At 53.4% G+C, this 27,943-nt stretch overlaps 1 protein-coding gene across 3 annotated transcripts; it reads left to right on the top strand.

Moving 5' to 3' along the window:
- Nucleotides 1-27,673, top strand: WNT9A (Wnt family member 9A). 3 transcript variants are annotated; one of them, XM_053911692.1, is made up of 5 exons: nucleotides 1-212; nucleotides 21,319-21,575; nucleotides 22,376-22,626; nucleotides 24,019-24,160; nucleotides 24,687-24,983. In XM_053911692.1, the coding sequence occupies exons 1-5, from the start codon at nucleotides 118-120 to the stop codon at nucleotides 24,842-24,844; spliced, it is 903 nt and encodes a 300-aa protein (XP_053767667.1). In that variant the 5' UTR covers nucleotides 1-117; the 3' UTR covers nucleotides 24,845-24,983. The 3 variants fall into 3 exon arrangements, with proteins under 3 accessions (XP_053767667.1, XP_053767666.1, XP_053767665.1); XM_053911691.2 differs by lacking the exon at nucleotides 24,019-24,160 and having other exon boundaries at nucleotides 3-212; nucleotides 24,687-27,673; XM_053911690.1 differs by lacking the exon at nucleotides 24,019-24,160 and having other exon boundaries at nucleotides 5-212; nucleotides 22,376-22,638; nucleotides 24,687-27,673.
- The last annotated feature ends 270 nt before the right edge of the window (nucleotides 27,674-27,943 follow it).

Below are 27,943 nucleotides of genomic sequence, written 5' to 3'. Positions count from 1 at the left end.
GCCCAGCTGGCGGCCCCGCCCCCGGCCTGGCGCTCCGGGCGCTATAAGAGGGCGGCGGCCGCGGGGCGCCCTGCGCGGGGCCAGGAGCGCGATGGTTAGCCGCCGTGGCGCGGCAAGATGCTGGATGGGCCCCTGCTGGCGCGCTGGCTGGCCGTGGCCTTCGCGCTGGCGCTGCTACTTGCCGCGCTGCGCCCCTCGGCCGCCTACTTCGGGTAGGTGCCTGGCGGCCCGGCGGGCTGGGAGACTGGCGGGCAGGCCCGGGGCGGGGGCGGTGCGGGGGCGGGGGCCACCAGGTGCGTGGGGCTGGACTGGCGGGGGCCGCCGGGTTGCCTGGAGCTGTTTGTTTGCGGCGTGCGCGTCGCTGGGTCCGGGAGTCCGTGTCCCTCTGCGCGGCGCGGGGAGAGGGGCCCGCGTACCCGACGGACTGGCGTGGGGCCGCTGTCCTCTGTAACTCCGGAGTCGTTGCCGCGGCCGCAGCCAAGCGCCGGGCTCCCTGCAGCTCAGAGACCAAGGTGTGGTCCCTGCTCCCTTAGGCCGCCTAGTTCTTGCCAAACGGCTGGAGCCTCCCAGCCCTTGCCCACCCACCCCCCTTGCAGCTTCCCCCTCCTTTCTCTCCTCGAGAAGTTAATTTAACAACAACAAAAAAATACGTACAAAATCCAGATGTTCCTTGCACTGAGCCCCAAAGGAAAAAAAATAACTCCAAGCCGGAGGAATTTATTTTTCTTGCGCTTTGCTTCTGACGCTTATTCGGGCCCCGGCTCTCGGGAGCGCGTCTGTGGGACCCGGCCGGAGCGCAGGGCCCGGCGAGGCCGCCGTCTGCCGTCTCGGGGGTCGCTGCCCCGTGCGCTTCTCCGCAGCAGCAGTGTGAGTGGTTTTGACGCGTCCCTGTCCGCCGCTCCTCCCTCCCTTGGCTTGCCCCTCACTTCCAGGTCTGGGATATCCAACCCAGCGACCTTTGGAGACCCTCGATGCGATACGCATATGGTCACACTGAAGTTTGGGGTGGCACCAATTCGGGCAGCCTTCCGGCTTTCCTCAGTCTGCCCCCCACTTCCCGCCCCACGCCGACCCTGAAGTCATGCCCACTCTCTCCGCCCAACCCCTGTCCGAGGCGCCCTTCGGCTGCGCTGGGCCGCTGCCCTCCGCCCTTCACCTGTTCCCTAGCCCCTGGCCCCCGCGCCAGCGGGCGGCGGCCTGGCCGGCAGAGGGCCCTGTTGGTCCAGAAATGTGGCGCCGCCGGGGCAGGGAGAGGCTGACTGGGCGAGGAGCCCTGCAGGTGTATCCTGTTCTCAAAGAAAATAAAATATTTTCATGGGAAACTTTTCCTTTGTGTTTATCTCCCCCTCCCCTTTCTCCTTCTGTTCCTTTGTCTTGGGTTGTCTTCCAGGGTCAGCTCCGTGTCCCCTTACCTGGAGCCCCTACCCCAGGGCCTTCCCCTGGCTGCCTGTGGGGCTGGCCCTGACTGGGGCCCAGGCTGTTGGGAGGCTGGCACGCCCCTGCACGCCATCTGTGCAGCCTTCACCTCACCCTCATGGGCAGAGGGAGGGTCAGAGGATGGCCGTCCATGAGTGAGTCACACTGGCCTGTCAGCCAGCTATGCCTTCTTGCTGTCCTGGCCCAGCCACAGGTCTGTTCACCAGGCTCCAGACAAACCCCGGGCTTGTCTGCTCTGGCTGTGCTCTGCTGGGAGTCTGCTGCTGCCCCACTCCTGCTAGGGAAGATCAGTTCAAGGGGAGGTTGGGCTCTTGGCTTCCAATCCTTCCCCCCCACCCCTGCAGCATCTCTCCCCACTTTTCCTGCACTGTGCACTTCTGGGGAAGTCTTTGAGCTGTTAGTGTGTCTATTTTAGCTCCCTCAGAGAAAAGTCCTGGTGGCCATGTGGCATGTGGGCAAAGCTTGGTGCCCCGTGGTTTCTCCAGCCAACTCACTTGGTTCTGCTTTTTGGCCCCAAAGGCCCGATCAAATGAGGCTTCTGAGGTGCTTGGAGGCAGATGTGCTGCCCTGGTGACAGCTGGCTCTGCTGGAATCACTGCCACCCCTGGCACTAGGCTGGAGTCAGGGCTCTGCTTGGTGGGCCTGGAGGGTGAGGGCGGTAGGACCAGCACCAGCTGGACTGGGAGAAGAGGAAAGGGATGGGTGCTGGAGGGGTTCACACACAGCATACACCTCAGGACAGTGTGGACAGGGTGGATTCCCAAGGTGGGGCCAGGCCTGGGAGAAGGGAACTGGGTAACACATCCTGTGCTCTGTGCCACTGTGTATGGAGGCCCTGCCTCTGGCCCATGGTGACCTGCTGGGCCAAGGTCTCCTTTCTCCTGGCCCAGCACAGGGGCAGAAGCGGGAGGGAGAGGGAGTAGGAGATGGCCTAAAGGAGGCAGGGTCCTGCTGGATCCAGTGGGCCTCTGTATTCAGTGTGCAGGGCAGAGGGAGCAGGAGGGAGGACCTGATCCAGGCCCTCTTATCCCTTCCCCCTCTCTGAAATCTCTGCCTGGCACCGAGGCCGAAGGCTCACAGTCAGGGCAGCTCCAGTTACAACCCAGAAACCCGGAGAGGCTGGCCTGGGGGAGGGTCACGTGGGCAGCGGGAGTCCTCCCTGCCCCCTCTGTGAGTCTGCAACCCAACCCTCGATCCACTGCCCTGCTCCTGCTGCCCTCCTCTGGCCTCTGGCCACTAGGCAGGACCCTCCAGGCTGCCTGCTGGCTATCCTCTTCCCCCAGACCTGGTCCTTCTCTGGCATGCTTAGCAGGTGGCATTTCCATCTGGTTCTTCTGGGGCTGTGGAGATGCCTGTGCTGGGGGGCCTAGCCCCCTTGGCCCAATGCCCTCTTGGAAGGAGGGCGGAGCCTGGCTCCCAGCAGGAGGGCTGCCCCAGGCTTCTTGGAGAGTTGGGGATACAGACTCACAGACCTGGGTGGGCTGACAGCTTTGGTCTGCCTTGGGTGTTGGTAGGGGGTGGTACTCGCCAGCGCCTAGCCCCTCTCCTGGCTGTATCCTCAGGTATGTGCTGAAATTTGGTCACAAAGGGACTCCCCAGACCCCCGAGCAAGGTTCTGCTAGTTCCTACCCAGGGCCACATGTGGGGCTTATGGGGAACCGTGCCTGGCTCTGGGGCCTCTCACTGCCCTTTGCTTCTAGATCCAGATGCATACTTTGGCAGCCCACAGCAGGGGCTCCAGTGAGGTCACTAGACCTGCATCACAGGGCTGCCTGTGGCTTCCAACCTGGTTACTCTTTAAAACAAGTAAGGAAGGGGTGTCAGGAGTCCTGAGGCTATCTCATAGTGTTGTCCCCTGCACCCCACAATCTGCAGGCTGGTCCTACCTCCCTGGTCCAGGCTGCCTGGAGGCCTCTATGGAGGAGGCAGCACTAGGTGTGGCACTGAGGGCTCCGCACCCTGGCTGGTTATTGGCATTGGAGTGTGAGGGGTACTCAGAGCAGGTCTGAAAGGCAGCTGAGGTGCTCTGTACCACTGTGAATGGGGGGCCAAGTGGGTGTGAGGCTGTTTTTGTTATTGACATGTAACTCACATCCTGTAAATTCATCCTGTTACAGTGGACAGCTCAGTGGTTTTTAGTCATCCACAAAGCTGTGTAGCCAGCACCCTATCTAATTCCAGAATATTTTCATCATCCCAGAAACCTCATATCCCACTGCCCCACCCCCAGCCCCTGGCAACCACTAATCCACTTTCTGTCTCTGGATTTGCCTGTTCTGGATGTTTCATAGAAATGGAATCATACGATATGTGGCCTTTTGTGTCTGGCTTATTTCACCGAGCATGTCATTTTCAGTGTTCATCCACGTTGCAGCGTGCCAGTGCTTTGTTCCTTTTTGTGACTGAACACATTCAGTTGGATGGACACATGCAGTTTTTCTCATCTGTTCAGTTGGTTTTGGGGTTGTTCCCACCTTTTTGCTGTTGTGGGTAATGCTGCTGTGAACATGGGTGTACAGGTTTTTGGGGGGGTGTATGTTTTCAATTCTTTTGGGTGTACACTAAAGTGGAGTTGCTGGGTCACATGATAATTCTGTTTAACATTGGGAGGAACCACCAAAATGTTTTCTACAGTGGGGGCACCATTTCACATTCCCACATGTGGTGCCCAAAGGCTCCAGTTTCCCCAGGTCTTTGTCAATGATTGTTATTCTGTGGTTTTATAATTTTTAACTGTTCTTATACTCACCACCCTGGTGGGCAGGAGTGCACATCTCTGGTGACTGGTGAGGTGATGTCTTTTCATGGGCTTGCTGGACGCCTGTGTGTCTTCTTTGGAGTAATTTCTGTTCTGTTCCTTTGCTCAATTTTTGGTTGAGTTTCTCTTTTTTGTTGTTAAGTTGTAAGAGCTCTTTATATATTTTGGATCTTTCTTGAACTGAGGAGAACCTGGCTTCTTGACCTGTGACAGCCCACTGTCTGGCCCCTGCACAAGGAGGCTGCTCCCACAGGTCTTCCTAGCTTGGCCTCCAGCTTAACTGTGTGAGGAGCCAGGGTGCAGCTGCTTGTCTGTCTACCAGAGTCTGTTCTGGGGGCCTGGTGGGGGGCCTGGTGGGGGACCTGGCTGAGGAGGCTGCCCCAGCACTACTTGGAGGGGCTGCTCTGGAGGGGCTGCTGTCACGGCAGCCGTGCATGCAGTGTCGGGAAGGTGAGGGCTCCCTTTGCTTCTCCGGGTACCCAGCTTGGGGCCCAGTGGGGGCCGGGCATGTGGGCACATACCTGCAGGTGGCTCAGAGGAGGGGCGTCCATCTGGTCCCAGGAAGAAAGAGGGAAGGCAGCTTCCTGGGGCCAGAGGAGCAGCTCTGCTGTGGAGTGATGATGAGGCTGTGTGGTGGGCCTGTGAGGGCGAGAAGTAAGAGAGGGTGCTACTGGGAGAGTAGGGCAGTCCCAGTGGGGCGCAGGGGCTGTGTGTGGGATGAGGGCCAAGGCCCAGCTGTGGGCGATCAGAAAGGGACTGTAGGGAGAGGCCCCAGCAGCCCCTGGGGTAGTGGTGCCCAGAGTGGAGCAGGTAGAATTGTGGATGATAGTCAGGAGGGTGCTGTCCTCGGAGACCCACCTCAGGACAGCCGTGCCTGGACCAGAGTATGGGGGACAGGCCATGGAGAGCAGAGTGCTCTGGGGGAGGGGGTGGCTTTTCCCAGGAGCTGAGGGGCAGGGAGACCCAGGTGAAAGACCTTATTGCCATGTCTAGGGCAGCCAAGGGGCCTCATGGAGAAAGTTGTGGTTGTGGCCCTATGCCCTATGGGTGAGACCCCCAAATGCCAGGCCAGGGGGGCACTCAGGTCATGGGAGGATGGTGGTGTGTGGAGGGGCCTAGCGTTCAGCCTTCCAAGGATGGGGGATTCTGCTAGCACTCATGGCCCGGGGTCCCCGAGGCCATCAAAGGGACTGAGGTGTCCTAGTCTTCCAGGTGGGTCCGGGGCAGTACTGGGGAGGCAGGTGAAAGGAGCAGGCAGATAGACTGAGGTTGGGGGGACCAGCCACTTCCTGCATCACTGGTCTCCAGTATGTGTCCCTCTTCCTCCTCCTCCCAGCCAGCCTGCTCTGGGGGACCACAAACCCCCTCACCCTGCCGGCAGTAGCCTGTTCTGGCCTCCTTCCACAGGCCTGGGGAGGGGAGGGTGCTCTCCCATGGCTGCCTAATACAGAGACCAGATAAAGGCAGGTGGGAGCACAGGGCCAGGACAGGGCTCTGGGCTGGGGTCTTGTGACAGGGAGTGCTGTGTGCGAGCCTTGTGCTGGCCCTGAGGTGAGGAGGAAGCAGCAGCCACCTGACTCCCTCAGCTGTGTGAGCAGACATCCTGCCACAGCTGGTGGCTGTCTGGATTGGGTGGGGGTGTTGGACAGCTGGTCTAATCTTGCTCCTGTTCTTGCCACTGTGGCCCTGGAACTGACTCCATGGCTCAGGCACCAGCAGGACCCTGCGTAGGAGGCTCCAAGGTGGCCCCAGCCAAGGACACCCCTGCCCAGGGGCATCTCAGTATTGAGGACAATAGGAGAAGTGTGCGGGCAGCTTTTCTCATGGGAAAGAATCTGCACACACGATTCCTCCCCGTGGGCCATAGGCCCTGGACTTGGGAGGAGTGATGAGCTGATATGGGCCTGGCTCTGCTCTCCTGGCCAAAGAAAAACGACACCTGTCAGGGGCCAGCACTCAGTCCCCTTAATCCTGGCTTGGGGGCACCAGCTCCCTTTGTGTATTGTCCCTACGGGTGGTGGTGGTGAGTGCCCCTGTGAGCCCAACCGGCTCACCGGGCTGGGGGGTGAGGTTGAGGCCCAGTTGTCTGAAGGTGGCCAAGACCAAGCCCCACTGGGAGGTGAGCCCCTGGCAGGTAGGGCAGGGCCACCATGCTCCAGGTCAGCTTCAGCTGTCAACTGCTCTAGGAAGCCAGAGGATAGTCCAGTAACATCGTACTTCACTGTAGCCCCAGCTCCCCTCTGAAGAGGCCAGGAGGGCTCCTCATAGGGTCTCCTCTAAACTGTGCTGGGCCAGAGGCCTCCCCTGGCCCTGGGCCCAGAAGCCCAGTGTGGGGTCCAAGGCATTCACCAGGCAGGCCAGCCCCTGCTCTGACCTCTGCCTGCCACCCTCACACATGCTGGCCTTGGGTGGATATCTGGATGCTGGCTTTGTGGGTGGCATGGGCACTGTGATGAGGGGTGGAGGACACCCTGGGGTTCCCAGGGCAAGGGTGCAGGGTAAGAGCCTGGGGCTCTGCCAGATGAGGGCGGGGCAGGGTGGCTGGCTGTGCTTCAGGCCCAGTGGCCTGGGCTGGGCAATGACTTTCCCAAGAGGGCTAATCACTGAGGGACATCTGTGGTCTGGGCCCGTCTGGTTGGCAGGTGGCTGTGCTGGGGCCACCACAGGAGGGCAGCCCCCAACCTGGGTGGTGAGAGGCAACCAGGCTCTGTGACCCGAGGACCGGCCCGTGTCCTCCCCTACCCCTCCCAGCGGTTCTCTGCTGGCCTGGTGCCTCTGGCCACAGGAGGAAGCCCAGCCGCCCAGCTGGCAGGCGCTGCACCTCGAGACCGGCAGCCGGACGAGGGAATGGAAAAAGGCAAGCCTCAAGCTGCGTTTGTTTTTCTTAGCGATACCTGAGGTAGATGTGGCCAGGGAAGTGGTCTGGCCTTTGTGGAGAGGCTGCCAGGGGCTCCCAGACCAGCACATGTCAGGGCCACTCCCTCCCAGCTCGGCCACCCTGTCTGTGCCCTGTACCTGGCAGGCCCGCTCTGGGGAGGAAGCCAGTCATTGAGGTGACTCTTGGGGTGGCCGAGATGGGATCCTCCCATGCCCTTCAAGCACCTGTCTGGCCTCTTGCCTGCACTTCCATAACATTCCTGTGAATCTATGGCCATCTAGGTATGGTGACTGGGGCACAGAGGTGGCCTCACTGCTCTGGTTCCTCCACGAAGCCACCACTGCTGGTCTTCTCCTTTCAGCCATCAGTGAAGCTGGGATCCCACAGGCCCCCCTTCCACTCCGGGCTCTAGCATCCTGCTCCTGGAAGAGGCCAGTCACCAGCAACCCTCAGGATCTGTGGGTCCTGTGGGTTCTGTTCGCTCTGGGGACCGCCAAGGGTAGACAGACATTTCTAGGCAGAGCACAGGTCCCTGTGTCCTGGGATTTGCTGAGTCATATGTCTGCCAACTGACTCTCAGAGTGGCTGGACCTGGGTGAGAAGCTTCCCTTGGGTGGCCAGTCAGTGATGGAACTGGGAGCTCTTTGTGCCCTTGAATATTGGGGCCCCATGAGGTAGGGAAACAGGGGTCCTGCAGCTCACCCAGCTGATGGAGGTGACAGCCATTAGAGACATGGGGCTATTCACACTGCCTCAGTGTGAATGGCCTGTCCCTGTGGGGCTGTCCTCCTGTCCACAGCCTCCTGTCCTGGCCTCTTTGACATGCTGGGCACTGGGTGGCAGTGGAGCACTCAGAAGCACCTAGACCTGGTCAGCGTCTCTACCCCGCCGCCCCCCCCCCCCCATCTCTGACACCCATGTGCTGGGCAGGGGGGCTGCAGGCTGCAGGAGAGTGGAGGGTTAACCTCAGAACCAGTGTCTCAGCACTGGAATTTGTTTTGAATTTGATTCACACAGAAATTAAATGCCGTCTGGTGGGGCTGAGGTTTCTTTGGCAGGGCACTGCGGCTTCTGGAACTCCAGCCTTTTCCCCTCCACCCAGCTCAGGGTCTCAGCTTCCCCTACACCCGGGGAGCTGAGTTTGTGGGCAGGGTGGCCCTTGGGGTGGCCAGGCTTGTTGGCAGGAGGAAGGGCAGTCAGAATCTGTCACCACCCCATCCCCGGCAGAAAGAAGCAAGACACTGGGTTGGGGCTGCTGGACAAGGTGGGCCAAGCCTGGCTGGGCTGTTCAGGGGTGGGGCCCTAAGGGCAAGGACATCTCTAGCCCCAGCCTGGGTCATACCTGCACCCCCAACCCTCATCTAGCAGTGTCCATCTGTCACCTGGCTGCCCTTGGGGGCAGGTGTGATGGTGTGTGACCAGCTGAGAGGGGTGGCCCCTGTCCCTAAGCACACATGCATAATGGCCTCAGGCCTGGCCCTCAGAGAGGGACAGGTGTCCACAGACTTGGCCCTCACTGTCCTAGGCTCTTTCGCACTTGCTGTACAGCAAAGCTGGGATCCCTGCTGAGCTGCTGCAGGCAGTCAGGGGTGGTCAGGGCGAGGTTCCCAACAGTGTGGGGCCCAACGTAGGACAGCCTTGTCTCCTGTCCCTCACCTGGGTCACATCTGCAGACATCCTTATTCCAAGTAAGGTCGCATTTTGGGGTTCTGGATGGGTGCGAGATAAAGGGATGGGTCCCTTTATCCTTTGCTCAGCTTATTCTTGCGAACAGATTGTCAAACACGGTGACCAGTGGGATCAGGGATCACCAGGCCGCAGGGAAGCGTGACCAAAGCCACGCAGAAATGATGGCAGTGGGTGAGTCATTGTGCAGCATAAAGCAAGTTCAAGGAATGAGATACACAGATTGACCCACCAAGTCTGGAAGCCCAAGTAGAATTGGGAAAAAAATTTTGGGTAATGGACGGATTTAAAAGCAGGTTAGAAACTGCTGAAGAGAATTAGCAAACTGGAGGATAGGTGAGGAGACATTCCTGGGGTGTGGCCTGGGTCAGAGACCACAGCAAACAGAGGGTGTGAGACCGGGGCCCATAGGAGGCCCTGCACCCTCACCAGTGCCCAGAGGTGGGGGCAGGGCAGTGTCTGGAGAGAATGGCCAAGGATTCCCTGAAACTTCTGGGAGCAGTCCAGGGGACTGAGGAGGCCCAGTGTCTTTCCAAGCAGAAACGTGAAAGTTCAGGCTGCAATATAAGAACTTGGGAGCACAAAACACTGAGCACAGAATTGTAAAGCAGTCTGAGAAACAGAATGCAGGTCACCACCCTCCTGAGAGTCCTCGAGCTGACAATTCCCCAGAGATGTGGCGTGGGAAAGAAAGTAACTGCCCATAGCACGGTGAGATCAAGACATTTCCAAGGTGCTCTGAAGGAGACAGGCATGCTCAGCTCAGGCCTGGGGAGCACCCTGCCACGCTCCAGGCAGGGGAAGGAGTAAAATGAGGAGACAGTCGTGTGAAGGGACAGGGAGCACTGACCAACCTCTTGTCAGGTTCTAAATGCAGAACTGACTACACAGCAGCACACCATCCAGCATTAAGAGGTTGTGCTCTCAGGCCTCCTATTGCCCAGAGGGGACAGTGTTGACCACTTGGACGTGGGTGAGTTATAGCTTCATGTAATTTTGAGGGTATTCATGAAAATAATGGAAATGTAAAACTCCAGATTACAAAGGGGAAAATAGAACAGTAAAAATAACCCAAAGGGAGGCAAGAGAGGAGAAAAAGAGGAAACAGGCACGGCCAGTAGAAAGGATGAACTAAAGCCCCTGGTGTCAGACTGAGGTGAGAGGGTTGTGGTCAGCTCCTAGCTAACCAGGCCATGTGCAGGAGACACAGAGAGGGTGTAGGAGACAACACGGCAACTCTGCGGGCCGTAAGACAAAGAGGGAAACAAGGGAAGAGATTGAAGGATGCACTGTGACCCAGGTTCTGCACAGGGACCTGAGGCTTCACTTCTGGAGAGACCAAAGCAGTGACTGTGGCAACTTAAATGCATGTTTTAGAAGTGGAGAGAAGCTCACAAGTCCTCGGCAAGCATCTGTCACAGAAGTAAGGAGGACAACAGTTAGCTAAATCCAAAGAATGTGGAGGGCATGAAGTAGTGGTGAGAAATGGACAGAAGGGAAACACTGGAGTTGGAGGTGAGTAGATCTGCATCTGCGAAGGTCTGGGGGAATGGCTGAGGAGGAGGCATAGGATGTGTGTCCTGCTGTGGGGAACGCCTCACAGATTGCACAGAACAAAGCAAGGGGGACGTAATGAAGGATTTCATGCCAGTAAATCTGAAAATTCAGAGGAAATAGAGAAAACCAGAAAACTAACAGAAACAAACTCAAGATAGAGAAATGTTAACTAATACCATAATAAGTAAAGAAATTTGGTCACTGAAATGTAAATGGTGGGACTACTGTGGAAACCATGTGGCATTTCTACAATTAAACATGGATTTCTTCTGTGACCCAGAAGCTCCACTGGGGCCATGCTTGTGAGAAATGAGCCAGTGCGTGTGTTAGTGGTCATAGTGGCACTGTGCATCAGAGCTAACGGGTGAGCGCCTCCTCAGATGTCTGTCAGCTGAGGGGTAAACAGGACGGGCTCCATCCTAAAGTGGGACGTTATTTGAAAATAAAAAGGGGTGAGGCACGGACACTTGCTGCAACTGGATGAATCTTGAAAATGTGCTCAGGGACAGAAGGCAGCCACACGGTGTGTGATTTCATTATATGAACCGTCCAGGATAGGCAGATCCACAGAGACAGGAAGTGGGTTAGTGGTTGCCAGGCTGAGCGGGTTGTTGATTGCCAAAGGGTATTATATTTCAGGTGATGAAAATACCCTAAAAGTGACTATTTGCCCATACTTGTGATTATCTTACAAAACACTGAATTGTGCACATTAAATTCTATGGTAGGTGAGTTATATCTCAATAAAGTTATTTTAAAAAAAGAGAGAGAAGAGAGAAATTGGACCAGAAAGGAAGTCGTTCCACCCGGAAAAGGTGAGCCTGTGTGCCTTCAATGACAGGTCCTACCAAACAGTTATGTAGACACAACTCTTTTAGGAGATTTAAGAAAGAACACTCAGCCACCTAAACTCAGCAGGAAGAGCACAGAGAAGAAAATTAGAGATGCGAAAGGCCCAGACAAAGCGCCACTGAGATCCATCATGCCAGGATCACTGCCGTCCAGCGTGGGAATCCCCACTGTAGCCAATCAAAGGAGAAAAGTCACATACCAAAAGGTATGGGAGTGACAGTGGATGAAGTTCAGCATCCATTTATGATGTTTAAAAGGCTCTTAGCAAACTAAAAGCAGAGGGAACCTCTGTATCCTGATACATGGGAGGCACTCAGTGAACTTCATATTTCACAGTGAAGTGGCAAAAGCTTCTCTTTGAGACCAGTAGATGGTGATGCCTGCTGCCACCCTTGTCCAAATGGGGCTGATGCTGGCTGTCTTAGCCCCTCAGGCAAGATGGGAGTCTTCTTATCACACAGTATGTGTGTCCCGGCTCTGAGTGTGGGTACACTTTCCCAGCCTCTGGCCTTGCAGTCCTGCCAGCCTTCAGAGCACCCTCGTCTCCCACATGAGTTTGTGCATGTGGAGGGGACATGGCAAAGCAGAGGGTCTCCACTTCCTAGCGTTGGTACACAGCAAGATGGGGAGCTTTTGGAGGATATTTAGGGAAGTGTATTCATGATATTAGAACAAGGGTGGGTTTCTAAAATGAGACAGAAGTAACAGACAGGAGAAGGCTAAACATTGAGGTGCAATAAAGTTAAGAACTTTTGTTTACAGAAAGACATCATGAAGAGAATGGAAAGGTAGCCTTCATCCAGGAATAGGGGTAATGCCCACCCTTCCTGCAGGACGTTTATACCCGGTGTGGGTGCTGTGGGGATTGGATGGTGGTCTCCTCTGACCTCTGTGGGAAGGGACTCAGGAACTCCCCAGCACAAGGCCGTGTCTTTCTTTTTAGAAAGTGCTAAAGGTTTAGGCTTTACATTTAAGTCTATGATCTGTATTAAGTTAATACATGAATATTTGTATACAGTAGAAAGTATGGATCAGGTATTTATTTGCATATGGCTATCTAATTGCTCCACTGCCATTTGTTGAAAAGATGATTCTTTCTGCACCAAGTTTCCTTTGCACCTTTATTAGCAAAATCTGTTTCCCATATATGTGTGGGCCTATTTCTGGGCACTTGTATTTTGTTCCTTTTCTTCATTTGTCTATGTTGACAAAAACACCATACTTCTTTGGTTACTGAGCTTTATAATAAGTCTTGAAGTCAGGTAGTGTCAGCCCTCCAACTTTCTTCTTTTTTTTAAGTTGCTTTGGCTATTTTACTCCCCGCAACCCCCCACTGCCTTCTCTTTGGCAGCTATCAGCTGGTTCTCTATATCATGGGTCTGTTTCTGTTTTGTTTATTCATTCACTTTTTTAGATTCCATGTATAGGAGAAATCATATGGTATTTGTCTTTCTTTGTTTGACTTATTTCACTTAGCATAACAGACCTCTAGGTCTGTCCATGTTGTTGCAAATGGCAAGATTTCATTCTTTTTTATTGTTGAATAATATTCTGTTGCATACATGCACCACATCTTCTTTATCTATTTGTCTATTGATGGACATCTAGGTTGCTTCTGTATGTTGACTATTACTAGTAAAGCCACAGTGAACATAGTGGTGCATATATCTTTTCAAATTAGTATTTTCAGTTTTCTTTGGATTAACACCCAGAAGTGGAATCGCTGTATCATAAGGCCATTCCATTTTTAATTTTTGAGGGAATTCCATACTACTTTTCACAGTGGCCGCACCAATTTACAATCAAACTAACAGTGCAAGAGGGTTCCCCTTTTCCAGAATCTCACCAGTGCTTGTTGTTTGTTGATTTGTCAATGTTAGCCTTCTAAACGTTGTGAGGTGATGTTTCACTGTGGTTTTAATTTGCATTTCTCTGATGATGAGTGATGTTGAGCATCTCTTCATATGTCTGTTGACCACCTGTTTGTCCTCTGGAGAAGTGTCTCTTCATGTCCTCTGCCCCCTTTTTAAATCAGATTGAGTTTGAGTGTGTTGTGTGTTTCGGTGTGCTGAGTTGTGTGAGCTCTTTATATATTTTGGATATTAACCCCTTATTGGATGTATCATTTGCAAATATCTTCTTCCATTCAGTGGATTATCTTTTCATTTTATTGATGGTTTCCTTTACTGTGAAAACCTTTTTATTTTGATGTAGTCCCATTTGTTTATTTTTTCTTTTTATTCCCTTGCTCAAGGAGATGATATCCAAATATATGTATATATAAGTGAGAGCAATGTCAAAGAGTTTACTGCCTATATTTTCTTCTAGGAATTTTATAGTTTCAGGTCTAACATTGAAGTCTTTGGTCCATTTTGAGTTTATTTTTATGTATGGTAGAAAGCGGTCCAGTTTCATTTTTTTGCATGTGTGTGTCCAATTTCCCAAACCATTTATTGAAGAGACTGTCTTTACCCCACTGTATATTCTTGCCTCCCTTGTCATAGATTGACCATGTAGGTGTGGGTTTATTTCTGGATTCTATTCTGTTCCATTTGTCTGTGCGTCTGTTTTTATGCCAGTACTATGCTGTTTTGATTACTATGGACTTGTAGTATAATTTAATATCAGGTAGTGTGATACCTCCCACTTTGTTCTTTCTCAAGCTTGCTGGGACTATTTGGGATCTTTAGTGGTTCCATGTAACTTTTAGGATTATTTGTTCTAGTTCTGAGAAGAATGCCATTGGTATCTAATAGCAACTGCATTGAATCTACAGATTGCTTTGGGTAGAGTGGACATTTTAACAATTTAATTCTTCCAACCCATGAGCAAGGTATATCTTTCCATTTATTTATGTGTTTAATTTAATTTCTTCATTGTCTTACAGTTTCCAGAGTATAGGTCTTTCACTTCTTTAGTTAAATTTATTCCTAGGCATTTTATACTTTTTGATGAAATTGTAAATGCAGTTGTTTTCTTAATTTGTCTTTCTGATAGTTCATTATTGGTATATAAAAATGCAACTGATTTTCGTATATTGGTTTTGTATCTTGCAACTCTACTGAAGTCATTTATTAGTTCAAAACTACAAAACACCTGTAGTTTTTGGTGGAGTCTGTACTGCGAATAATGAGAGTTTTACTTCTTCCTTTCTGACTTGGGTATCTTTTATTTCTTTCTCTTGTCTTATTGCTGTGGCCAGGGCTTCCAGTACTGTGTTGAATAAAAGTGATGAAAGTGGTCATCCCTGTCTTGTTCCTAACCTTAAGGAAAGTGCTTTTAGCTTTTCACTGTTGAGCATGATGTTAGCTGTGGGTTTGTCATGTATGGCCTTTATAATGAAGTATGTTCTTTTTATGCCCACTTTGTTGGGAGTTTTTGTCATAATAAGATGTTGAATTTTGTCAAATGCTTTTTCTGCTTCTACTGAAATGATAGTTTTTATCTTTTATTTTGTTAATGTGATGTTTTGTATTAATTTATTTATGGATGTTGAACCACCTTTGCATCCCTGGTGTGAATTACACTTAGTCATGGAGTATAATCCTTTTAATGTGCTCTTGAATCCAGTTTGCTAATATATTGTCAGGAATTTTCACATCTCTGTTCATCAAGGATATTGGCCTGTAATTCTCACACCCCACCCCACCCCACACTGTCTCTCTTTCTCTCTTTTTGGTAGTGGTTTTATTGATTTTGGTATCAGGGTTAACGCTGGCTCCATAAAATGAGCTTGGAAGCATTTCCTCCCTCTTAAATTTTTACAGTAGTTTAAGAAGGATACATATTAATTTTTCTTTAAATGTTTGTCTGTTTCTTGAGTGAGGGTTGCTTCTACACTTCCCTGGATATACTCTATCTTTTGAGAATGTTAAAGGTTAAAGGGAAATACCTGAATGTGGTAAAGTGCATTTAGGTCTTATTGTTATTTCTTCCTGGGAAGCAGGTGCAGCACTGTGAGAGGTGGCCAGCCAGATGAAACAGAGGTTGGAGGGATTCTGCTGCCTCTCTAGGGGCTCACTGCCTCCACAGGCTGCCTGTGTAGGCTTGTGGGCTTGTCTGCCTTGGGCCAGATGTTTGCTTGGGGTGGGGGTGAGGCGTGGCAGCTGCGTTGAGCAGCTGGACAGGCTGAGCTGGGGCCTGTGCTATGCCAGGTGGCCTGGGCCACTTTTGGCACTGGAAGGCACAGCCCCCAAGGCAGGTGAGGCTCCTTGTCAGGCTAGAGTACAGGGCTGAGGGCCTGCACTTGGATGGAGGGTGAGATGAGGGACTCAACCTGTGCCACCTGCTGTATGCTGAATGTTGTTTTGGATATGTCACACACGCACAGGACAATATGTCAGAAGCTCACAGGCCACAGGGCAAGAGAGGGGTGTTTCCTGCGCCCCACGCCACCTGTGTCCTAGGTTGCCCCTGTACTTGCAGACGAAACATGCAGGACTGAGGCAGGCAGGCCGAGTCTGCCATGGAGGGATGGATCCAGGTGTTCAGTTCATCTCTAGTTTTTTGTACAGTAGCCCCCTAATTTGCAGTCAGTTTTGCTTTATGCAGTTCCAGTTGCTGTGATCAGAAATATTAAACGGAAAATTCTAGCAATAAACAATTCATAAGTGTTATTTTTTATTATTTTTTAAATATATTTTATTGATTATGCTATTACAGTTGTCCCATTTCTCCCCCCTTCATTCCATTCCATCCTGCACACCCCCTCCCTTTAGTTCATGTCCATGGGTCATACATGTAAGTTCTTTGGCTTCTACATTTCCTACACTATTCTTACCCTCCCCCTGTCTATTTTCCACCTATCATCTATGCTACTTATTCTCTGTACCTTCCCCCCTCTCTCCCCCTCCCAATCCCCTATTGATAACCCTCCATGTGATCTCCATCTCTATGGTTCTGTTCCTGTTCTAGTTGTTTGCTTAGTTTGCTTTTGTTTTTGTTTTAGGTGTGGTTGTTAATAACTGTGAGTTTGCTGTCATTTTATGTTCATATTTTTGATCTTCTTTTTCTTAGATAAATCCCTTTAGCATTTCACATAATAAGGGCTCGATGATGATGAACTCCTTTAACTTGACCTTATCTGGGAAGCACTTTATCTGCCCTTCCATTCTAAATGATAGCTTTGCTGGATAGAGTAATCTTGGATGTAGGTCCTTGCCTTTCATGACTTGGAATACTTCTTGCCAGCCCCTTCTTGCCTGTAAGGTCTCTTTTGAGAAATCAGCTGACAGTCTTATGGGAACTCCTTTGTAGGTAACTGTCTCCTTTTCTCTTGCTGCCTTTAAGATTCTCTCCTTCTGTTTCATCTTGAGTAATGTAATTATGATGTGCCTTGGTGTGTTCCTCCTTGGGTCCAGCTTCTTTGGGACTCTCTGAGCTTCCTGGATTTCCTGGAAGTCTATTTCCTTTGCCAGATTGGGGAAGTTCTCTTTCATTATTTGCTCAAATAAGTTTTCAATTTTTTGTTCTTCCTCTTCTCCTTCTGGCACCCCTATAATTCGGATGTTGGAACGTTTCGAGATGTCCTGGAGGTTCCTAAGCCTCTCCTCATTTTTCCGAATTCTTGTTTCTTCATTCTTTTCTGGTTGGATGTTTCTTTCTTCCTTCTGGTCCACACCATTGATTTGAGTCCCAGTTTCCTTCTCATCACTATTGGTTCCCTGTACATTTGCCTTTGTTTCTCTTAGCATAGCCTTCATTTTTTCATCTGATTTGTGACCAAATTTAACCAATTCTGTGAGCTTCCTGATCACCAGTGTTTTGAACTGTGCATCTGATAGATTGGCTATCTCTTCATTGCTTAGTTGTATTTTTTCTGGAGGTTTGATCTGTTCTTTCATTTGGGCCATTTTTTTTTTTTTGGAGGGGGGTCTTGGCGTGCCTGTTACATAAAGGGGCAGAGCCTTAGGTGTTCACTGGGGCGGGGTAACGCTCTTTGCTGCACTGTGATGCCGTACGTGAGAGAGGGGTCCGATAGGGAGCAATGCTGCTTGCTCCGCTCTCTGCCAGTTTTCAGTCACTCCCTGTGCTACCCACAATCAAATTGGGCCCTTCTGGTGCTGATTCCCGGGTGGGAGGGTTTGTGTATGTTCTAGGCCCCTGTGAGTCTCTCCAACGAACTCTCCTGTGAGGCTGGGAGTTTCTCCTGCTGCTGCCTCAACCCCCACAGGTGTTTTCAATCAGTGGTTTGAGGCATTATTTCCCCATGCTGGAGCCCTGGGTTGCGCGGTATGTCACCTGGTCCACCAGCTGCTGCCTTGCTGCCAGCTGCAGCTTTGCCCACCCTGCTCCACAATCTACCACCTCGCTGGGTCCGCCAGCCATCGCCTTGCCCCGAGTCCTCTCTGCCTGGCTGCCCTTTTCCGCCCCGCCTAACGGTCTGGATGAATGTTTCCTCTTTATCTCCTTGGTTGTCGGACTTCCATACAGTTCGATTTTCTGTCAGTTCTGATTGTTTTTTGTTTTTAAATTTGCTGTTGTCCTTCTTTTGGTTGTGCAAGGAGGCACAGTGTGTCTACCCTACGCCTCCCTCTTGGCTGGAAGTTCCAATTCATAAGTTTTAAATTGTGTGATATTTTTGAGTAGCATGATGAAATCTCACACTCTCTGCTCCATTCCACCCAGGATGTAACTTATCCCTTTGCCCAGCATTCCTACATTGTAGACACTCCCTGCCTGTCAGTCTCTGAGTACCTGTCCTGGTGATCAGCTTGGTTATCAGAGAGGCCACATTCAATGAACATCTATACAGTGTATCTTAGAATTGTTCTATTTTACTAGTAGTTGTTGTTAATCTGTTACTGTGCCTAATTTATGAACTAAACTTTATCATAAGTGTGTAAGTATGGGAAAAATCACAGCATGTGAAGGGTTTGGTACACTATGCAGGTTTAAGCATCCACTGAGAACATATGTCTTGGAACATATTCCTGCAGATAAGGGATTGATTGTATAACCAACAACACGTCCAGAGTATTAGTGTGAGAGCACTGAGTTGGGTAAAGTGTGAGTGATATGTGTACATTTTAAGGTAATACTTTTGTAGCCTGTATTTATAGAAAGAGAATTGGTGGGTGAATTTTTGTAGATACATGAGTCCAGAATTCCAGCCATGGAAGGACACCTCTCCTCATCCTTGACAATAATCTTATCAGATTTGTGCTCATCTGAGGAATGAAAAATAACATCAGTATATTTTTATTTTGTATTCCTTTGATTGGGGTGGAGGCTAAGCTTTAGCAGCAGCTGTATTTCCTTCCTTTGAATGGTAAGTTCACACTTGTGTCCTTTGCAATTGACTCCTTTCACTATTGATTTTAAAGAAAATACACACATACACACATGTGCACATGCACAGCACACAAGCAAAGGAAGTGTGGGTCCTTGGTGTGGGATCCGAGTTGCAACATTTCCCCCAACTCTTGTTTATTGTTTTCTTAAAACTCTATGCTACTTTTTCACTGTGCAGACATTATTGTGTTTTTAGAGTCAAATTTAATACTTTCTCAAGGTCTTCTGGATTGAGTCACTCTGGAAAAAGCCTGCCGGAGTCTAGGCGTGGTCTATAAACCTCTCCTCTTCCCTCCAGCACTGCTGTGGTTCCTCTGGGTTTGGGTTCCTGTCCTGGATCCCTGGACCCCATCACCGGGGCCTCTTCCATCGAGGCCAGGCCAGCCCTGCTCCCTGACCCCAGACATCATCTGCCCACTTCTCTTGCCACCTGACACCTCCATAAGGATCTGTCCTCTGCACCCCAGGCTGTGAGCCCTGAGGCAGGGCCACGAACTGAACACTCCCCAACAGTTTAGGGGTCTGGGCAGGGGCTGTCTTGGTGCTGGTGTTGGAGAGTTGGGGATGGGCTGCCATGGGAGCAGAACAGTGTACCTGTATTGGGGTTGCAGCCTCATGCCACCTGTATGGGTGGGGGAGTCCTCCCCTTGCCCTGAATGTGTAGTGTGGACACAGTCAGCCCTGGGTGTCATGGGACTCTTCTTCTTGGCCCCATATGCAGTGTGGATGAGGGGACCCCAAGTATGGGGGGGACCCCTGTCCTCAGCCTCCCTGGATAGGGAGGCAGCATGGCCCCAGGTATGGTGGGCTCCTGCCTTTAGCCCCCATGTGCACTGTGGCCTGGGTACAACCCTGGTGGGGGACCCCTGTCCTCTTCTCCCATGTACAAGGTGGTTGGGAGGCACCCTGGCCCGCCCTCCTTCCTCTCTCCTTGTTCATCCTCATAGCTTCCCTGCCTAGGCTGGCCCCAGGTTCTCTCACATTGGCCCCGCCTTAGGGGGTCCTCTTGGATGCTAGAATGTTTTGGCACCGCCTGGAACTTGGTTAATCTCATGCAAGTTGGAGGCTGCAGGGTTTCTGCTGCCTGGCACTCGTTCTGGGCACAGCTGTTGACATTCCTGTCTGGGGACAAGTCTCCACTGTGTGAGCTGCCTTTGTGTGGGGAGCACGGCTTTTCTAGCCTCAAGCTTGGGGTCTGTGGGCCCCTGCCTATTCCCCGTCTGCCTCAGCAGCTGTCTTTGGGCAGGAGGCCTGGAAGTCTGTAAGGCTGCCCATGGCAGTCCCTGCTGTGTTCCTGTGCCTTTAGTCATGAAGCCCTAAACCCTGAAGTGGCATTGGGGGTGCAGGTCTCTGGCTGGCTTGCTTGCCTCCTCCCTTACTCGCTTTTTCTCTAGCACAGCATCCCAGCTTGGAGCTCATAGGGACCTTCTTGAAGGCCTTGATGCCTCTCTACCTGCAACTCTGGGCCACCCATTCTGGGCCTGTCCTGTGCCTCAGGGACCTTTGGGGTTCTCCCGCAGCCTTTGCCCATGCTGGCCTCCCACTGTGCATGGGGAGGGGGCAAGGGTGGCTCCTGGCTCAGAGCATCATTCAGAAGAGAGCTGGCCCTGCAGTGAAGTCTACAGCAATGGGAGCTAGTGAGGACATGGCCGGGGCTCTACTCTGGTGCCATGCTCGCTCTGAGCATATGGGGAGTAGGGCCCAGGCCTGGGATGGGTCTTCTCACTGAGCCAGAGTGTGGAAGGGATGGGGTGTGGGGCACACCCTTGGTCTGGGGCCTGCCTCTGTGGCCTCTGTGACCCTCTAGGGATACCTTGCTCCTGCCTGTCTGCTACTCCCCTTTGCACCCTGGGGCTTTTTGCCCTGGTGTCCCTCAGTGTTTCCTGGCACCCCACTGGTTCTCCTGCCCTCAGAGAGCTGGTTGGAATGAAAGAGGTGGGCCCTGCCCCTTCAGAGTCTGGGGGCCCAGCCGGGTCCTCAGCAGGGTAGATGTTCCCACCCCAGGCAGGGCCTGGGAGAGGCCATGCTGGGGTATGTATGGGGTAGCCCTGAAAGGGAGTGGGGGGCAGGGGAGCTTTGAAAGTCAGTATCCAGGTTGTCCCCAGAGGAGCATTGCTGCTAGGATCTACTATAGGGTGGGTTCTAGGAAGGCCCACCAATCCCTTCTGAAGAAAGCTGTGGCTCTGGGAGCCAGCCCCATGGCCACTGTGCCCCTCAGTGGGGCCTTTCCAGGAGCAGCAGGGGGGAGCATGAGGTGTGGTGAGGGACCACATTTCCCTTGGGTGGGCTGGTATGGGAGGCTTGTTTCCAAGATGCTCGAATGGGGACTCTAAGCTCTGCCCCTGTCCAGGTGGGCCTCTCTCCCTCCCAAGTGCAAAGGGTCTGGGTGTGGCTCTGCATGGACATGTCTGGGGCCCAAACGAGCAGTTGTCTCTCTGGGGACACTGACACCATAGCATACAGGAGGCCAGCCCTGTCAGTCCCTGGATGGAGCAGGTCAGGGGGCCAGATTACAGACCCTGCAGGCCAGGGCCCAGGATGGAGCTGTGGGAAAAATGGGCTGGTTTTCTAGTGGCACCTGGGTCCTGGGCTGGGAGGTCTGCTCTGGTGCAGGCATTTTGGCAGATCTGTTGGGATCCTGGGGGCCATGTGGGCAGGCTTCTGGAGGGCAAGGAGTGTACTAGGACCCTCCCAAGGGCCCACCACCAGCGGGGGCTGGCAGATGTGAGTTCCTCCACCTGGGTAAGTGGGCAGGAGACTGGGGGGGCATGTGTGCCACATGAGCTCTCAAGGCTGGGGTGTGGGCGTGCAGACGCTCTTCCGCTGGGGCAGTGCTCACCCTGGTCTCTCTGCACAGGCTGACCGGCAGCGAGCCCCTGACCATCCTCCCGCTGACCCTGGATCCTGAGGCGGCCACGCAGGCGCATTACAAGGCCTGCGATCGACTGAAGCTGGAGCGGAAACAGAGGCGCATGTGCCGCAGGGACCCGGGCGTGGCCGAGACACTGGTGGAGGCAGTCAGCATGAGCGCCCTGGAGTGTCAGTACCAGTTCCGCTTTGAGCGCTGGAACTGTACCCTGGAAGGCCGATACCGGGCCAGCCTGCTCAAGAGAGGTGCGCAGCACTGGAGGTGGGGCAGCGGGCTGCCGGGCCCAGGTGCACCAACCCCTGGTGCACCATTGGAGGAGTCCCAGGTCAAGGAAGAGGAGCTGGTGCCTAGAAGACTCTGGAGCCAGCTCCTGCCCCGCCCTGCCCAACTGCCTCACCCCCACCCTCTGCCTGTGCCCCTCCCAATTCCTCCGTCCCTGTCCTCCTGCCCCAACCTCTTTCTCCTGCCCTGTTGCCACAAAATCCTGAACTGTTGCTGGCAGGACTAGGAGCCTTTGGCAGCTTTGACAGGGCCCCAGGCAGCTCTGATGGCTTTTGCCACATGCCTGTGGCCAAGGCCCACTGCCAGCAGGGGTCCAGCAGGTGCTCCTAGCACAGAGCTTCATCTCATCTCTCCTGTCTCCTCCACACGTGGGAGCTGTTGGGAACTTTAAGAGCATCTTGATGTCCTTGTTTAAAAACCAGGCACCTCAGGCCCAGGCAGGGTCTCTCTAGGGCCCTGGGCCATACTGGTGGGTGGGAGACCCAGATGAATGGGGTCACTGATTGCCAGGCAGAACCAAGGCCCTGGTACCCCTGGATCTTCCCTGTCCCACCTTACTCATGCACATAGGAGAGTCTCTCCCCCACGTACACCATCAGCCTAGGCAGGTATTCTCCCCTCCCTGCACCCCAAGTGGATCATGGGAAGGATCCTGCCAGCAGTCAGGGATTCAGGGCTTCATCTGGAATGCTATGGTTCAGCTGCGAAAAGTGATGGGGGGCTGCTGCTGTTCCACCGCTGACCAGCCCCACTGCCTTCCCAGGCTTCAAGGAGACGGCTTTCCTCTATGCTATCTCCTCGGCTGGCCTCACGCATGCACTGGCTAAGGCCTGCAGCGCAGGCCGCATGGAGCGCTGCACCTGTGATGAGGCGCCTGACCTGGAGAACCGTGAGGCCTGGCAGTGGGGCGGCTGTGGGGACAACCTCAAGTACAGCAGCAAGTTCGTCAAGGAGTTTCTGGGCCGGCGATCAAGCAAGGACCTGCGTGCCCGTGTGGACTTCCACAACAACCTCGTGGGTGTGAAGGCAAGCGGGGAGGGGGCAAGGCACCAGGTGGGGGAGGGCTGCCGTGGGGATGGTGGTGACGGGCAGGCTAGGCTCAGAGAGGGTTGGGGGGCTGGGAGGAGATGGGGTCTGCTGTCTCTATGCTTTTGTTCTAGCCCGGTAGTACCAGCCAGGGTCCTCCAGTCTCAGCTTATATAAGGCTCATTACCTGCCAAATAGATGGAGATGCTAGTTGTCACAGAGGGTGCCCATGGCCTTCTGTGGAGAGTGTCCTCTGGCCTCCCATGGAGAGGTGGAGCTGGAAGGCCTCCTTTCTGCTGGTTGGGGTGGAGCCAGGTGGGCCTGGACCCATCTGCATCTGGCCCTGGGTAGTCAAGGCTACCAGGAAGGTCTCTGTCATGGGTACCATCTATCCAGGAGGAGGGCAGACTGAGAGCCTGCCTGCCAGGGCCAAGAGGCAAGCGGTGCTGTTACCAGGGACCTGGGTGGAGGCAGTATGGGGAGTGTGCAGGCTAGGAGTCCTGGGGAAAGGCTGGGGTACTGCTGGTCTAAGTGTGTGTATGTGTGGGGGGGGTACTTCTGCCTCAGGGTTCTCTTCTGTGGCCAGGACTTTCCTCTGAGTGAACCCAGCTCAGAAGACTCAGGAAAAGGTGTGTCTTGATGTTTTGGGCTGGGCCCTCCTGGGGGCTGCTGGCTGCAAGCGTGGCAAGGGGACCTGTCTCTTGCCACCCTTCACCCTCCCTGCAGGCCCTCGGCTTCCTGGCCCACAACACTGGACTAGGTGTCAGGCCCATACCTGTAGTCCTTACTGTGTGGGGAACACCAAGCCCTTAGTACCCCAGCAACTTGGGCTACCAAATGCCCCCCAGGCTCAGCCATTGCCTAGGACCTGCACGGGATGCTGGGAATGTGGAGCCCTAGCCAGGGGACATGTAATGAGAGACAGCCTACTCGCCTCAGCCTTGTTAGTGACTAGCTGGAGTTCTGAGTCTTGGTGGGGAAGTTCCTTCCCTCCTTCTGTCCTGTGGGGAGGGTAGTGGGGAGATTAAATCCCCCAGGCAAGGCCCTTTCTTTTCCTTTGTACTTACCTCTTATAAACAATAAGTGAAAAGTCAGAATACGAAAAGTACTCCATTAGCTCCACGCCTGGGTAAGCAGTGTTTTAATTAAATTTGTCATGTTTCTCAGCAAAATAGCATTAAATGCGACTCTTCTGTTACATGGCCGGGGAACAGGGCTGTTTCTTAATCCCCTTAGGTGGCCCTCTAGGGAGCTCAGGCTTGGCTTGGGCCAGTGGCGAGGGCTTCCCTGCTCTTCCTTCCCACATCCCCCCACGCGCCTCTTTTGAGCAGCTGCCAGGAGGCTCAGTGGGGCAGCTGGCCTGACCTTCTGTCTTTGCAGGTAACACCCAAGTTCTGGAAGAGGAAGGATCCTGTCTGGGTCTCGGGTAGCTTCCCAGAGCCTGAGCAGAACTTGGTGCTGGGCCACACCTGCTCCTGTCCTGGCCAGCTGCCTCCCACAGCCAGCTGCCTCCCACTTCTGGGTCGGTCAGGTGGCACCTGTGTTTGCAGCAAACCAGGCCCCAATGCTCAGGCAGGGATGTGGTCAGCTCAGTTGTAGGCTCCAGTGGCTAATCCTGCCTACTGGGCATGCAACTGTGCAGAGAGCACACTGCTAGGTTCTGGCGGATGGGGTGCTGATGGCGGGGCTGGAGGGTGGCCTGTCCAGGCCTTGCAGGGGCAGTCCTATACATAGGGAGGAACATCTGGGCGGGAAGGGAGTATCTTCACAGTGCCACAGGTGCTGTGGTGGCCACTCTGGAGGCCACGCTGATAGCTGTAGGGCTGTGTCCTAGGTGGTCTGGGACTTGAAGGCGGAGGGATGGGTGTGTAAGCCAGGGAGCCTGCATGATGGGTGGTGGTGGCCCCCTGGGCTGTGCCTGGGTCTGGGGGCAATGGCATTTGGTCGTGAGGTGGGTGCTGGTTTTTGACCCCTTTGGAGTCATCCATGGGGTCTGGTCTGATTGTGCCAGGTGTGGCCCTCAGGCTCACTTCTCTTCCTCCTTCCAGGTGATCAAGGCTGGGGTGGAGACCACGTGCAAGTGCCATGGTGTGTCGGGCTCCTGTACCGTGCGGACGTGCTGGCGACAGCTGGCACCCTTCCACGAGGTGGGCAAGCGCCTGAAGTACAAGTACGAGACAGCACTCAAGGTGGGCAGTACCACTAATGAGGCTGCTGGTGAGGCGGGTGCCATCTCTCCGCCCAGGGGCCGGGCTTTGAGCACAGGTGGTGACCCACTGCCCCGTACACCAGAGCTGGTGCACTTGGACGACTCACCCAGTTTCTGCCTGGCTGGCCGCTTCTCTCCAGGCACTGCGGGCCGCAGGTGCCACCGCGAGAAGAACTGTGAGAGCATCTGCTGCGGGCGTGGCCATAACACACAGAGCCGGGTGGTGACACGGCCCTGCCAGTGCCAGGTGCGCTGGTGCTGCTATGTGGAGTGCAGACAGTGCACTCAGCGGGAGGAGGTCTACACCTGCAAGGGCTAGTGCCAGTTGGCCAGGCTGTCCTGGGGGTGCAGACAGCATGTGTGGCAGAGGCATCCACACTTGCAGACTGAGCCCCAGACTGGGTGCCCCCAGCACATTTGGGCATGAGGTAGGAGCAGGAGCCCAGGGCAGGCTGGGGAGCCGTCTCTGCCTTTCTGTCTCCCCTCAAAGGCCTGGTCTGACTTCCACATGCCCTCTGCTTGTCCCTCCCAGGGACCCAACAGCATTGCACTGATGCTATCCAGGCTGTGTCTGTCCCTAAGACTCCAGTTCCTGTATCATAGTGCCCCTCAACACTTGGGCTCCCTCTGAGGAGTGCAGTGCATTTTCATGACCAACCACACAGAGCCTCTGCAGCAGCCTATGGGCTGTCCTCCACCAGCTCTGGCTAGAGTCAAACCACTAGGAGAGGGACAGCCAACCACCCAGGTGTGGGGGACACTGTCGCTGCCCCCCCGCCCCGACATCAAACACTTCTGTTTGGAGTGATAACAGTGATTTTTAAGTTATTTTTATTTAACTAATATATAATTATTATTTTCTCTGGCCCCACTGTATCCCAGACCATGGCTCTTCCAGACTGGAGGAGCCCCTTCTTCTTTCCTCGCCCCCGATTCCCAGACTTCTTTGCCTGATCTGCTTTGTGTTTGAAACCACTAAGTCAAGAGAGATGTTGCTGTCGTTATTCTAAATTAAAGCGAGTTGTGTCTGGCCTCCTCCCTCAGGGCTTCCAAAAGTCAGGTCCAGGCTGCCGCCCACAGGGAGGCCATCCTGGGAAGGGTGCCTGTAGGCACACAGCCCTGCACTCCAGCTCCCAAATGCAGATTCTGGGGCTGGGAGTGGCAGAGGCTGCCCTGCCCTCCCCAAGGGCTATGCATGGGCAGAGGGGCAGGGCCAGCCTCTTGGAGTGTTTATTTCACAAAGAAGACACAGTTTGCTCTTTGTCACTGTGGGGAAGCAGGGTGGGGAGAGATGTGATAGAGAGTGTCCGGGGCTAGGATTTGGCGAATGGAAGGCTATGTTCCTTGGCCATCCTCTTGTCTTTGACAGAAGGGGAAAAGGATGGCCTACACTGACCTGGCTTGGTTTTGGTGTGTGGTGCATGTGTATGCATGTGTAGTGTGTACACAGATGCATGTGTGTTAGCATATGTGATCTGTGCACACATGAGTGCACATGTGTGAGCTTGTCTGTATCTGGTGTGTGTGCATGAGTATGGATACATGCATGTGTTCGTGGCTATGCGCGTGTACATGGATGCATGCACCTGAGGACGTGTTATATGCATGTGTTATGTGGGGGGGGGCACATGGGTGGTGTGTGTGCATGTGTGTGAGCATGTGCTCATGTGTATGTTGGTGTGGTCTGTGGGTGGCTGGATATGGCCTCCACCCTGTGTCCCTCTTTAGCATGGGCCTCTCCTTCCCACGTTGACGTGAATGGCAGTCTTGGCTCTGGAGCCTCTGCCATAGGCCTGTACTGCTTGGCTGGGTGGCTGTGCTCCAAGGGTGCAGGCAGTGTGGAAGCGGGAACTACTGAGCTAGGGTGTTCCTCAGAGTCCCAGGGGGCTCCAGGAACCCCAGGGAACTGTGTTTTTAAAAGAAAACCTATTTATGTTAATGTGGGTCTCTTAGTCCCTGTTTTATAGTGTAAATAGTAAAGTTTATTCTCCTGTGGTTCAGAGAACACTCCGTGAATAATTGTGCTGTGGAGGCCCATCCTGGAAGGGAGCCAGATAGACTCCACAGTGGCAGGAGATGTGGGCCTGCCCCTTGTTCCCTGCAGGCGTGGCTGGACAGGGCCAGGGTGTGGTGAGCGAGGGTGCATCCTGGTTGTCCCCACGGATCCCCACCTGCTGGGGCCCAGAGCAGGCGGGGCATCATGCTCCCATGATAAGACTAGCCAGTCACTACTGGGTCTGGAAAGATGGCAAGTCAGAGGAAGGATTTTTTTTTATTAAATACCACATTTAGCTATATGTCATAAATATTAAGAAAAGTATTTTTTTAAACAAGGCAGACTGAAAATGTCTGCTGGCTGGTTTGTTTATATATAAACATATATCAGAATGTCTTGCTAAGCGAAGAAACAACTCCCACTGATGGAACCTCTCCTTAATGTGCTTCTCTTTCATGTGTCAGAGGGTCTCTGAGGAAACATGTTGGTAGTGGGGCCAGAGCCCCGGGTTCAGCCTCACGAGGGGCCGCGGGGATGGGCCACCATGCTGAGGACCAGGCGGGTCCCAGCCACGTGCTTCCCACCAGCCACTCAGATGTGGGTTCTGGGCTTGGTTTGTCCGGGTCTGGAGGTCAGAAGGTGAGGGGCATTCATATGTGACAACTTTCCTCTGGGTGTTCAACCTCTCCTGCCGGCCTGCCCACTTCTCTACCTCATCTGTATAGTGAATAGGTGTGTACTCGAGTGACTTGGAGAATGTATTTATTTAACAGCTTTGTGTAACACAACCAGAAACAAATGGAAACACTAAATAAACATACTTTAAATTATACCCTGACTTGGTCTGATGACTTCAGAGTACTTCTGGTGAAACTATGGATGGAGGGCCTCAGAGAGGAGAGTATAAGAGAGGAGGATGTGAGGGAGGAGGGCCTCAGGGAGGAGGACATGAGGGAGGAGGATGTCAGGGATTAGGACCTGAGGGAGGAGGGCCTAAGGGAGAAGGGAGGAGGTATGTAGTTTGAATGCTGGGGCTGAAGACCCAGAGAGGAGAGTTGAGGCAGGATGGCAGGCATGGGGACCTGTTCAGGTGGACCCTG

The sequence above is a fragment of the Desmodus rotundus genome, chromosome 9, assembly GCF_022682495.2.
Source record: "Desmodus rotundus isolate HL8 chromosome 9, HLdesRot8A.1, whole genome shotgun sequence".
Lineage (NCBI taxonomy): Eukaryota > Metazoa > Chordata > Mammalia > Chiroptera > Phyllostomidae > Desmodus > Desmodus rotundus.
Note: the sequence above shows the minus strand (reverse complement) of the source record. Positions and strands in the feature narration are given on the sequence as shown.